We start from the raw sequence: 14,099 nt of genomic DNA on the forward strand, positions 1-14,099 counted from the left end.
ACTTTCCTTTCCTATAAAATTATGTTTATAAATCTGATAGATGTTTCTGTTTCCTGCTGTATTAAACATAAAGTCAAATCTCATAGAAAAAGTAATTCTCTAAGTCAAATATGGCAAAGACAGCTTCATTATTTTTATTGCTACAGACAATAGAGCAGGCTAGTAAAAAATTCAGGAAGAGAGGAAGAAATTATCTTTGCCAACCTTGTAACTATTGAAAGGATATATTTGATTTAATTTTTAAATAACCTGTTTTCTTGTGCACTTTCAAGGTTCTAAAAATCAGAAACATGTCTTAAGACCAGAGTCTCTTGAAGGAACGGATGAAGAGGATCCAGTTACAGCTCTGGAGTGGGACCCTTTGTCAACTGATTACCTTCTTGTTGCTAATTTACATAATGGTATTCGACTAGTTGATTCTGAATCTCTGTCCTGTATCACAACGTTTAGTTTTCCCAGTGCAGCAGCATCTGTTCAGTGTTTAGCCTGGGTTTCTAGTGCACCTGGAATGTTTATAACTGGAGGTAAGGCTTTTATTTCTTGATTTATACAAAGATAACAAATACAGGACTGAGTATCAAAAATTGATACTCCAAGTTTGATTTTTCTGTTTCATAATATTTTTACAAGTAGAAGCATACATCAATTTTACAGAAAAAGACCATAACACAAAACCAGAAAATAATAAAACTACACTGAGCAGTTTTTTTCATGTTTTTAAAATATTAGCTACATAAATATGTGACTTTCTACAATTTTTCTATGCTAAATAATGTTTTCCTTATGCATGCTTTAGCAAAAAAAAAATTAATTCCTTTGGGAATAAAATAAATAGGAATAAAAACGCTTTGTACTAATTGATATCACTTCAAAGATTTAAAAAATTAAAAGAAGAAAAGAATCTAATTCCTGCCTATTTTCTACACCATAGTCATTATGGCTCAGATTGAACTAATGAGTAAAGAATTTAAGACTGGCAGAATATTTTATAAAAAAGAGGTAGAATTTATCTGTGTTTAAGTAACTAATGTTAATGAAGATTGTTGTTAATAGTGATATGGCCATGGTGGTAAATGGAGGATGCCATGGATGTTACACTAGATGATCTCCAGAGGTTCCCTCTAACCCTAACTATTCTATGATTCTATAGAGTTGATGGTGCCTGCTTGTAAATTTATTTTTAGGACTTGAAGTTTAATTCACTGCTGTATTTTTGTATAAATCAGTCCTCAAACTACACACCTCTGTTTTGTTTTTTTTAAACCTCAGATTCTCAGGTTGGTGTGTTACGTGTTTGGAATGTTTCACGTACAACACCTATAGATAATTTTAAATTGAAGCAAACTGGTTTCCATGGCTTGCATGTGCTAAGTTCTCCTCCAAAAAAAAAGTGTAAGTGTAATTTTGATTGTTATTCATTGTAATGGCTGCAACTTAAGAAAATCTTATTTATGAGTCCAGATCAATCTCTGTAGCATTGGTCAGCTATTTAGTTCTTAATTAAAGTACCTTCTGCTGCTAGTGCATTAGACAAATGCATAAAGGATCAAGTACTTTATAAGGTCCTTCTTTAGTAGGACAGGCTTCATACAGGAATTCTCCATTTCTTTTGTTTTAAATCTTATTAGAATACAAGCATTTTACTCTTTATAATTTCACTCATTATTGAAATAAGAAATGAACTTCTCTCTTTGTCTTTTGTTTTATATTATTAAGCATGTTCATCACAGTATCCTACTAAAAATCACCATACATCTTCAACAAGTGAGGCTGTTCCTCCTCCAACTTTAACCCAAAACCAAGCATTTTCTCTTCCTCCTGGTCATACCGTCTGTTGCTTCATGGATGGTGGAGTGGGGCTTTATGACATGGGAGCCAAAAAGTGGGATTTCCTTAGAGATTTGGTATGGTTCATCTCTGTCTTTGAATAGAGAGTTTATTTGCCTTATGCACTTTCTTCTAACAGCAAAAAACTGGATAATGAAGTCTTTGCAGTAACATGGAGCAGTTTCTATTGTTAAAGAGAGCCTAAATTTCTAGGAAACAAAATGATAGTTATGAAGTTTAAAGTAATCTTTTATTGGAAATTACTGAATTCTGTTAGAAGTATTCTGACAGGTTTTTTTTTTTTTAAACAGAAATAAAGATTTACAGACTTGTTTTTAGCTTGTTTATTTTTTTAAATGAAATTTTAGTCTAATGATCTTTTCAGAAATTTTCTCTTGTGGGTTTTCTATAATTCAGAATAAAAGTTTAAGTAAAATCAGAGAGCTATATGGTGAATGCACTCAGTTTAACATTACAAAGAATTATTAAATTCTCTTTAAGCTGAAATTCAGAAATTGGTTTAATATATATTAGATGACCCTTTTCTACACCAGGCTTTTGGTTATTGACATATTCTTCAGAATATTTTTCTTTACCTCTTTCCAAGTTCCCTTTTCACTGAAAAAAAACCAAACAAACAAAGCTCAAATAATTTTCAGCTGTACTCTCATATGCATTTGAATAGAAGCTGCTGGTTGGTTTTCTCTTTCCATTTTTATTTGGTTTGGTCCTGTAAAGCAACTGAGGCTTCAAAAAAAATTCTTACTTAATACTTGCGTTTCATATATTTATCAACTTAAATTCTACAAATGCATGTCTTGGAAATCAACCAATCGATACATTAAAACTGATGGATTGAAGTTTAAGCTGAAATAGAGCATAGACTGTATCTAGAAACACAGAATATTCAGTGGGGCACTAGACAACTTGTAGAACATGTTTAATATACCGAGCTTTGTTTTTTCAGTCAGGTACTTTTTACCAAAAGGGAAAAACTGTTCCTGTTTTAAAAAATTAAGGTTTTGGGGTTTGGGGTTTTTTTTGCTTAATTTTTTAATTTAATATTTTAATAACATATTTCCAACAGAAAATGCTAAAAAGTTCCTGGCATTGCGTACCCTGTGGTTTCAGGAAATAATTTTTCTGGTTTTAATAATAATGTATGAAAGAGCATGTTATAGTTGAAGTTATTTTATGCCTTTTAATTTTGACTGATAAGCCTAAATATAAAAGGGTTTTGGAACTCTTAATTGACCTGACAGTTAAATGAAATACAATGTATTTTAGAGTTTAATCTAGAGTTGGACTTATGAAGAAAATCAAATGTAATAAAAATGGATTAAATATTTGTTTCATTTAAGGGACATGTTGAGACCATCTTTGATTGCAAATTCAAACCTGATAACCCTGATCTTCTTGCTACAGCTTCATTTGATGGCACAATAAAAGTTTGGGACATAAATACTTTATCAGCGGTTTATACATCTCCTGGTAATGAGGGGGTTATTTATTCCATTTCTTGGGCTCCAGGTAAGAATATTTTGTGGTATGTCTAAATGTTCTTTGAATTAGCATTAACTGCAGAATTTGTCATATAAAAGTATTAGTTTTATATAGAAAGGCGTCTTCTAAGGTTTAAACAAAACTTAATTGTCTGTGAAACCAGTAGAATTCAATATTTCAAATCTTGCTGAAGCTTACCCTTTGAGTAATGCTTCCAGTATTTCATACTCAGAATGGAGGGAGAAAAATCACTGGAACATTTCTAACATGGCATTTTGCAGATGAAAAAAATGTCCTGCTTTGCATGAGAAGCAGCTACTTAATAGAATTCAGATTATATTTTGTGCTGAAATAGTGGAACGTATGTATTTAGCTCTTTTTCTTACTTCTTTATGTAGGAGTCTAATCACTGAAGAACTCCGTTTTAAACTTATTAGAATAGGAAGTGTCTTTTTTGCAAAGCATCTACTTTTTCTTTCACAAATCACCGGACTCACTGGGAAATTTCATGTTCAAAGCTGTCCTGTAACCTCCTTTGGTGTACCTGAAAATACACTTCTGATAGCTGTCAATAGTGGACAATAAGTTGACTTCCCTGTTGCATTTTATTTCTTTGGACAGCAGATGTATCTTTTAAAAATCTAAATAATTAATCTCTCTTCTCACCTGCACTTTTAAACTCTTGCAGTGGTGCAAGATTAAGAAAACAAAATACTGTTAGGTGTTCTCTCTCATTTGTATGATTTGTCTTTGTATTTACGGAACTTTAAAGGAAAATGCTCTAGTTGTTACAACTTTAGGCTTGAAACATTGAGGTTACCTCTCAGTTTGAATCATATGCATCATGATCATTAATTTCTTACATGCAAGACTTTTAGCAAGCATTAAGACACTTTTTACAGGAATACAATTTTTATTTGACCATTTCTCAAAACCAGAATGTAGAAAAACAGGTCAGGCTGTCACTGAAATTGGTGTTTGTGACTTAGTAGCAAATGTTGCCCCTAAACTATGGAAAACCCAAGTTCATGTACCATTGATGTCTTATGTTCATATTATATTTCTTCAATTTATAGTAGAACCACTGTCAAAAAATATTGTGATTTTATAATTATTGTAATATTTTACAAACATCTTTCTTTAGGAAATCTTAACTGCATAGCAGGTGGAACATCCAGAAATGGTGGCTTTATCTGGGATGTTCGAAAAGGCAAAATGATAACCAGATTCAGTGAGGTAAGATGAGTTTACTACTTTTTTGGTCTATATGAAATGTAAGTTAGTCATTCCCTCTAGTGTCCATAAATACAGATGGCCAAAGGACTTATGTTTTTAAAAGGTGTTATAGTATAAAAATTCATGGAGTTATGTAGGTGCCAGTTTACATGTGTGGCAGAAGTATTTTTACTTCCTCAGATTGGATTTGTGATACGAGAGTGGTGAAGCACCAGATGGACTCCATTATCTTAAAATTGGTCCTGTAGGGATACATGGCAAAAGCATTGCTGATTCCTTAACTGTGTAAACATATATGGACATACAGACTCAGCATCAAAATGAAAACTGTGTTCTGTACTTTCAAACATAAGGGCCAGGAAAAACTTTCAGTACCTGCAGTCTAGATCCATAAAACTCGATTTTGCAGCACACTAAGCAGTATGACTATTTAGTGGCTTGCCTTGTATTACCTGAAATTTATCCAGACATTTTTAAGGCCTGAAATAGTAGTATAATTTTTATTGGCAGAAGGAGTTGTGTAATACTATGTTGTAGTATTTTACACTATTTTGTGTATTCCCAGTATATAGTTGTGATCTTCAGATTATACAGACATAATCATTTAAGTATAGGATCCACATCAATGTACAAGGGATGCTCTTTAAGAGAGAGGTAGGGGAGTGAGGAGAGACACAAGCAGAAAGCAAGGATACCTACCTTCAGGAGTTCTGGCATTCTAATACTGATATTGGTATTTGTGCTACTAAATATCTTTTCTGTAATACTGGTCCTGATACACATCCCAGTTAAGTTTTCTCATACCACAATTTTTCATGCCCACATACTTCATTATTCCAACAAGTAACTAACCTTTATTCAGACTGAGTGAATAATTAACGTTGGAAGGGACAACAGGGAGTCATCTGGTCCAACCTCCTTGCTCAAGCAAGGTCATTCTAGAACACTTTGCACAGGATTGCATCCAGATAGTTCTGGAATATGTGCAGAGAGGGAGACTCCCCAGCCTCTCAGGACAATCTGTTCCAGTGCTTGGTCACTTACACAATAGAGAAGTTCTTCCTCCTGTTCAGTTGGAACTTCCTGTGCATCAGTTTCTGCCCATCGCCTCTTGCTTGGCACTACTGAGCAGAGCCTGGCTCCATCCTCTTGGCATGCTCCCATCACATACTGACAGACATTGATGATCACCTCTCAGTTGTGACTTTTCAAGACTGAATAGGCCCAGCTCTCTCAGCCTTTTCTTGTAAGAGAAATCATTTTTGTTGACCCCTATTGGACCCTCTCCACAAATCTCTCTTGTACTGAGAAGGACAAAACTGAGCACAATACTCCAATGTCCTCTCCAGGGCAGAGTAGAAGAGCAGGATCACCTCCATTGCCCTGCTGGAATACTCTTCCTAATGCACCCCAGAATACCACTGTCCTCTTGGCCACAAGGTCACACTGCTGGCTCATGGACAGCTTGGTGTCCACCAGAACCCCCAGGACGTTCTCCACAGAGCTGCTTTCCAGCAGGTTGCTCCCAGCCTGAGCTGGTACATGAGTTTATTCTTCCCCACGTGCAGGACCCTGCATTTGCCTTTGTTGAATTTCAGCTGGTTCCTCTCTGCCCATCTCTCCAACCTGCCAAGGTCCCTCTGAAGGGCTGCACGGCACTCTGGGGTATCAGCCACTCCTCCCAGCTTTGTGTCATCAGTCAACTTGCTGAGGACACATCTGCCCTTCATCAAGTCATTGATGAACAAGCTAAACAATTCTGGGACCAGTATTGAATCCTGAGGGCCACCACTAGTAATAGGCCTACAACTAGACCCTGTGCCACTGATTACAACCCTCTGGGATCTGCTGTTCAACTAGTTTTCAATCCACCTCACTGTCCACACTTCCTGAGTTTGACTATGAGTACTTTGTGAGAGACAATGTTGAAATTCTTGCCAAAATCAAGGTAGGCAATATGCACTGCTGTCTCTCATCATCCATTGAGGTGAGGCTAATTGGCTAGTAGTTCCCTGGGTCTTCCTCTTTCTTTTTGAAGACTGGAGTGACATTTGTTTTCTTACAGTCCTCATCTCAAATACCTCTCCTGATTGCCACAGCCTTCCTTTCAAAGATGACCATGAGCAGCCTCCCCGTGGTGATACTCTTTCAGCATTTGTGGATGCATCCTGTCAGGGCCCATGGACCTGTGGATGTCAAGTTTGTCTGTGTGTTCTCTAACCCAGTTCATTTTGATCAAGGGAATGTCTTCCTTCCAGCATTCTTCTATGCTGGTCCCTTGAGTCAGAGATTCCTGAGAGCTGGTTCTGTCAGTGAAGACTGTTGAAAAGAAGGTGTTCAATAACTCTGCCTTTTCTGTATCCTCTGTCACCAGAGTCCTTCCTTCATTTAGTAATGGGCCTATGTTATCCTCGTTTTTCGTTTTGTTATTAATGGTGTTGAAGAAGCACTACCTCTTGTCCTTGACATCCTTGGCCAAATTTAATTCTGGATGAGCCTTTGTCTTCCTTATCTCATTTCTGCTTATTTTGCCAACCTTTCTGTATTAATTCCAAGTGGGCTGACCCTGCTTCTATCCCCTGTGAATTTTCTACATGCAGTTAAGTAATGACAGAAGTTCCTTGGTGATCCATGATCTCTTGCCCTCTTTCCTGTTTCTTGCTCATGGGGGTGCATTGTTCTTGAGCCTGGAGGAAGTCATCCTTGAATATCAACTGATTCTCTTGGACCCTTTTTCCCTGCAAGGCATGTTCCCATGGAACTGTTCAAAGAAAATCCCTGAAGAGACTAAAGGTAGATCTCCTGAAGTCTATGATTGTATCTTGCTGCCCTGCTTCCACCTTGCCTGATACTGAACTCCACAGTCTCAATGGTCACTGCAGCCAAGGTTGCCCCCAGCCTTCACATCTTCCACAACACTTTCCCTGTTTGTTAGTATGAGATTCAAGCAGCACAACATTCCTTGTGGGATCCTACATGACCTGTGACAGGAGGTTGCCATTAACACTTTCCAGGAACCTCTGGGACTCTTTGTGCTTCACTGTGTTGCTTCTCCAGCAGATATGAGGGTAGTTAAAGTGTCCCACAAGAACTAGTGCCTGTGACTTTGGGGCTGCTTGTAGCTGTCTGTAGAAGGCTTCATCCACTTCCTTTTACCTATCAGGCAGCCTATCACAAACACCCACAACAGTGTTTTATCCAAACCATAAGCTCTTGACTTGCCCATCATCCACTCCAAGACAGAGCTTGATATGTCCTGAATGTTGTCTCACACAGGGGGAAATTCCAGCTATGTGACTTCCTGGCCTGTCTTTCCTAAACATTGTGTAGCCTTTTGTGGCAACATTTCAGCCTTGCGAGCTATCCCACCGTGTCTCTGTAATCACAGTGCAGTCAAAGGCCTGTCATTGCACACAGATCTCTAGTTCATCCAGTTTGTTCCCCATACTGCGTGTGTTGGGGTACAGGCACCTAATAGAAGTATTGGATTCTATCAAATACTTCTATTAGTAGTCCTGTCTAGTGATTATATCTTTGGCTGCTTGTGCTTGCTCCAGGTACTGCCTCTTAAGCCTCCTAATGCTACTAGAGTGGTTTCTATTGTTCTCCCCTTCCCTACACATTCTCTTTGGCAAGCCTGGCCCTGGTCGCTTTCCAAACTAGTTTAAAGCTCTCGCAGTGAGCCCTATGAACTCCTGAACTAAGCTCCTTGTTCTCTTTGTTGCCAGCAGGCTCGGTGTTGTATAAACTGACCCATGATCAAAACCCCCAAAATTGTGCTGGTAACACCAGCATCAAGTCCAGTTGTTCAGCTGCATAATCTTCCTGTTTCTTGCCACATCATTCCCTGCAACTGGCAGGACAGAAGAGAACACAACTTGTGCTTTACATCCTTTGAGCCGTTGCCCCAAGGCCCAAAGGTCCCTCTTGATTGTCCACAGTGTTCTTTATTTAAGCTTCAGGTGTATATAGTTATGGATTGCTAATTCTTCAGCTTGACCCAGTTTTGTCTCTTAGATGCTGGAGGCTGTAGCAGTTTTACTACTTATCCCCATAATCCCAGTGTTTTGGACTTGGATTCTCAAACATCCAGCTTATATTGGGTACTCATTATAATGTGGTTTTGTACAGTTTACTGTACTGGGAGAAAAGTGCTGAAGACCACAGGAGAATAAAGTAAAAAATATGAGTCAATAGATGAGAGAAAAAGGGGTGAATTATTTCTTATTGATAGGTATTTTGCATTTTTTGAAGCATGGAAAGAATGGAATCTTCTGCATTGCCTGGAGTCATAAAGATTCCAAAAGAATAGCAACCTGCAGCAGTGATGGATTTTGGTGAGTGTTATTGGAAGAAAAAAAAATTGCTAAATGCACTTCTCAAGTCCATAAATTTTGACAGTACTCTCAGTAATTAATTTAAAAAATTTTCTTACTGGACAAAACTTAAATTCTATTACTCTTCTGTACTTGCTAGTGTACATTTTTCATGATCTTAAGAAAAAAATAAAGGTAGTGTTTTCAAATGGAATAGTGTCTAAGACACACTGATAGTGAAACTAAATAGTTATTTTTATTTGGAAAAGAATATCCTTCTAGGTTTCTTATCTGTAGATGACACTTTTCAAAAGACAGCCAACTTTAAAAATTTTTTTTTAGTTTGTTCTTTCAAGGACTAAAAAGTACTATTTTAGAATGAAATAACTACAGGTGCGTTATCACAGGAATATAATACCTAATTTCTAAAAATGCATGAATGTCCATTGAAACCAATTTTGCATATATTGTGTTTCAGTACAAGAGATTTTAAAAATCTTTCTTCATTTGTTTCCTCTGCTACCTATGTCATTCCAGCTCGAACGTAACGGGCAGAAATTTTAGAAAAAAATTAACCTTCGTTTTAATTCATAAAGATCTATTTGTACCTTAAAAAACCATGACTACAACTTTGATTCTGGGCAATGAGATCCTTTCTTGAAAGATGTACCACAGTGAACGTCTTTAAAGCCTCTCTGAGGAAACATAGATAACTGAAGTCAAAAAAAAAAATCAACATCCAGTTAAATGTTGTGATTGAAGGGCCAATATTGTTTGTGGCTGTTTCTCCTATTCTTTGTGTGTATCTTTTTGCTCTCTGGTTTATTTGCACAGAATAAAACTTAATTTTGGATAGCCTACCCAGAATGTATTTTTCCTTATAATATCACATTGTAATTGCTTTCAGTATTATTCGAACCATTGATGGCAATGTTCTTCACAAGTACAAACATCCAGCTGCAGTGTTTGGCTGTGATTGGAGTCAAAACAACAAGTAAGTAAAAATTAACCCAAAGAATTCACAATATTTACTATTTAAATAGATTACCAGTAAAGTAACACAAATTTATCTAGAATGTGATATTCACTGTGATAGCAAAACACTGAAATGATCTCTTCCAAAGCAGGATATGCCTACAGCAGCTCTCTCTTCCCAGTAGTATATGTCATTGACTACCATGAACTTCCTTAACTTTCAAAGGAAGATCATTTCATATTGATGAGTGGAAAAAAAAATTATCTAGCTGAATATATAATGGGGGGGAGGGGGGGAAAGACGTTCAATACCAGGAAAGAGGGGTGAAGATTGGTGTCCTTGTAATGACTACTAAGGGGAAAATGAAGCAGACAACTAAATACATTGTGATTATATGTAAATTTTGTAGATAATTCCTAACAATGACATGACAGTTTTTTGTAAAAAAAAAAAATTATAGTAATAGTAGTTGTGTATTGGGTGCATAGTCAGATGAGTGCAAATATATTCCTCATTGCAACTAAAGGATCTTTATCAGGTTGTTTCTGATTTAGTTTTTTTAATTGGATTATCAATACCTACATCTTGAAGAGATGAAGGAGAAGCAAAAAATTGCTATTTAAAAAAAATAATTGAAAATCGCACATCATATTTTTTTTTAATTTAAAAGGCATTCATCATCTCTGTGAGCAAGGATTTTGCTGGTTTTATTTTGCAGAGATATGATAGCTACCGGTTGTGAGGATAAAAATGTTCGTGTTTACTACTTGGCAACCAGCTCTGATCAACCATTGAAAGTTTTTACTGGGCATACTGCAAAGGTGTTTCATGTGCGGTGGTCTCCTCTCAGAGAAGGAATCCTCTGCAGTGGCTCTGATGATGGGTGAGTATTTCTGAACTATTCAAAAACTTAAACCTCAAGCAGGACTATTGGAGAAACTCACACAGTGAGTGAAACTCAATGGAGTTGTCCATAATTAATAGCCTAAATCTCTGGCTTGTTCAGATCCAGGTTTTAGCTCTGCTCTTAGCTTTATGTAGTATTTGGACAGCAGGATCATTATCTAAAATAGTCACAACTGCTGCACTAGTGCAAGTTTCTATGTGCTTTCCCAAAAGTAGGGTCAGTGCCTGATACTGTTACTGCAAGGAATAGCACAAGGAGGATACCACATGCTTGCATTACGTCTGAAGAAACAGGTGCAAGACCTGCTCTTATTTGATATTTTTCAAAAGTGTACTTAAGTAGAATCTGCAGAGAATTTTAATGAGTATTGGATCCTTCTGTTTTTTGGTTTGATGCCATTGTTTTTGAGGGAGGGCACATGAGTCCATGGTAAGCAGAAGGAAGCATTTTTCTATGACTCTAAGCCACTTCACTGCAGAATATACTAGATATATTTGTAAAGGATATTTTGTCAAGTTTAGAGTATTGGCTTCTATTGCTTTCCCATTATCATTTGAGGTTTGTTCTTGAAGCAAAATCTATTAGTTCATAGTGTAGTGATTCATGACAGAAGACAACTTGATAGCAAACTTCTTGGCAATAAAGTACATTGAATAGGACTGGCCCTAGAATTGAACCCTGAGGAGCATTGCTGCTAACCAGCTGCCAGCCAGATTTAGCCCCTTTCACTACAACTCTTTAAGCCCTGTTGTAATGCAAATAAATATTCTGATAAATTTGAAGCTTAAAATATTGCTGAAGTAGAGAGCTAATTATATTTCAATAGGTGATCTTATGTAGATTGTCCTCTTTTCTCCTGTTTCAGAACCGTTCGGATATGGGATTATACACAAGATGCTTGTATAAATGTTCTTAGTGGACATACAGCTCCGGTTCGGGGACTGATGTGGAATCCTGAAATTCCTTACCTTCTAATATCTGGCAGTTGGGACTATACAATTCGAGTTTGGGACACAAGAGATGGAACATGTTTGGATACAGTTTATGATCATGGTGCAGATGTATATGGTAATATCTTTTAATTTTTTTTAAATTTCTGTATTAAAATGTATTCTAATAGGGTTTGAAATGTATAAAGTAGTTTAATCAAACAGGTTATTAGATAAACTTATTTGACTACATTTTTAAATATCCCCTCTACTAGGATTAACGTGTCATCCTAGTCGTCCATTTACTATGGCATCTTGCTCTCGTGATTCCACTGTGAGACTCTGGTCATTGACACCTCTTATAAACCCTCTACAAATAAATATCATAACAGACAGATGCTGGGATGATATTATTGGCAATACAGGTAAGCTAATAGCCATTGTTTTAATTTTCTTTATGTTAATATTTCTATTCCTTTGGTTGTTTCTTATTTTAATTTCATATATAAATTTTTGTGTGTGTTAGATCGTGCCGTGGAGTCTGGAGCTCCTCCTTTGCTGTGTGGAAAAGTTTCCAGGGATATTAAACAAGAATTGGAAAAATTGTCAGGAAGTCCTCAAGGAAAAAAACTAAGGTGGTTTTCAGAATTTTTTTCAGTAAGTATTCTGCAAACTTAGGGATGCTGTCAATGTGCATGACTTTCTTTTCTGAAGTCAATCTACAAAATTGAGATTTCTTTTTTCTCTACCATTTTTTTCGCTCTTTCTTGAAAGGACCTTAGAAAATAGGCAGAAATAAATTTATTTCCTAACATGTTGGCATATAAATATGTCCATGATTAAATTGCTTGTCAGTTGTGAAAAACAAATTTTACTAATTCAACTTTGCAAAAAACAAACCACCTTTTTGCAAATTTAAATGAGTGAAATAATACAATTTTCTATAGGAAAAGTTAATTTGACAGCAATTTGCTATTGAAGAAAATAAAATTATGTGTTTAATCAAACTGCATTAGAGTTTTTAAAAGAACATCCTCATTACTGGTAAGTTTTGAACTGCCTCAGTGTCTGTGCCCAAACTGCTTTTTATGTTTTAGGAACTGTAGATCCAGATGATCTATGCCTCAGTATCCATCTACTGCTTTTTCTCCGTTGCAGAGTAATATATTCTATAAATTGCTGCAGCTACTCAGTGCAAATGAGTTAAAAATTATGTGTTCCTGTGAGTTCTTACCTGAATAGGAGCTGCACTTGAGGTGCAACAAGGACAAAATTACTTGGAACTACAGGTTCTACTACTACTGAAACTTGTGTCAAACACTGTTGTAATTTAAATCAAAACACTAACCTAAAAAGACCTAGTTCGTCCAAAATAGATTTGGTTTGAGTTTTAGCTAAATTAAAGTGTATAATTTAGAAATAATGAAACAATCTTTCTCAATTTCAAACTTAGACATTTTCTTCTTTGTTAAAAATATATTTATGTTTTACAGAAGTTATAAATTTTGATTTCCCTTGTTATTTGACAGTAAAACTCTTTTAAGAATACTAGAATTTTACAAGAACAAAAGCTTTTTTGATCAGGTATGGGCAGTGCTTTTTGAGTCCAGAAAATGAGGTATTGTGCTAAACTATGAGGAGTCTAGTAAGAGTTTTAGTGGATAGAAAAAAAGGAGAGTAGTCTTTTTTTTTTTTTAGGGGAGGTGGGAGAGTGAGGTTTCCCTAGTTGGATTTTATGCTTCTTACCAGCTCAGAAATTATTAGACTTCTAAACTTGTGATCCTGGTATTCTTAGAAAAGCTTTTTTAGGTTAAAGGTTTCATGGTTTTTTTAAGCTTTTGAATACTCACTCTCTTCTAAACTTCATTCAGTGTTAAACTGTTGTCCTGTTTCTACAGAAGGATTGATTCAAAGGCTAGACCAATAGAAATGCTTAAAATCTATTTTTAAAAAATTATTTTGTGCATATACCGTTATACTATATGTGTCTATTTTAAGATTTAATATTAAGGTAGTGGCAGGTTGTGGCAGTCAAGCCTTGAAGCTCTTTTCTACCTGGCCCATGCCTTTGTTTTACAGAAAGTAGTAAACAGGTCCTGGGTCAGATCCTGCATGGCAGCAGCTGACTGGTGGTTTGTGCCAGCAGTAGACACAAGATAGCTTGCATTTATTTGAGAGCAAAAGGGAAAACTAATGGTGAGCCCTCAGCTATATCCACACATAACCAAATAGGTTCATGGATCTCACTGTATCTTTACAGCCTTCAAGAGGACTGAAGGACTTGTAGTCTCTTGAACTGACTCATGTTTTCATAATAAAGGTTCTAATATTCAAATTGTCTGAAATTGTATCTCTTGGAGTTAACTGACAAATGTTTTCCAATATCTTTATAAGTTCAAGTTTCT

At 36.1% G+C, this 14,099-nt stretch overlaps 1 protein-coding gene across 1 annotated transcript in view; it reads left to right on the forward strand.

Annotated features, from left to right (window-relative positions):
* Positions 1 to 14,099, forward strand: part of WDR17 (WD repeat domain 17) — a 49,747-nt gene that overhangs the window by 17,383 nt on the left and 18,265 nt on the right. Inside the window, exons 5-15 of the mRNA XM_041427865.1 lie at positions 273 to 524; positions 1,270 to 1,392; positions 1,717 to 1,904; positions 3,189 to 3,357; positions 4,475 to 4,566; positions 8,821 to 8,903; positions 9,790 to 9,876; positions 10,577 to 10,741; positions 11,631 to 11,833; positions 11,970 to 12,119; positions 12,221 to 12,351. Of these exons, the coding sequence (XP_041283799.1) occupies positions 273 to 524; positions 1,270 to 1,392; positions 1,717 to 1,904; positions 3,189 to 3,357; positions 4,475 to 4,566; positions 8,821 to 8,903; positions 9,790 to 9,876; positions 10,577 to 10,741; positions 11,631 to 11,833; positions 11,970 to 12,119; positions 12,221 to 12,351 (1,643 nt within the window). The remainder of the gene's footprint in view (positions 1 to 272; positions 525 to 1,269; positions 1,393 to 1,716; positions 1,905 to 3,188; positions 3,358 to 4,474; positions 4,567 to 8,820; positions 8,904 to 9,789; positions 9,877 to 10,576; positions 10,742 to 11,630; positions 11,834 to 11,969; positions 12,120 to 12,220; positions 12,352 to 14,099) is intronic.

This window comes from Onychostruthus taczanowskii, unplaced genomic scaffold (assembly GCF_017590055.1).
Source record: "Onychostruthus taczanowskii isolate IOZ18803 unplaced genomic scaffold, ASM1759005v1 scaffold12, whole genome shotgun sequence".
Taxonomy (NCBI): Eukaryota; Metazoa; Chordata; class Aves; order Passeriformes; family Passeridae; genus Onychostruthus; species Onychostruthus taczanowskii.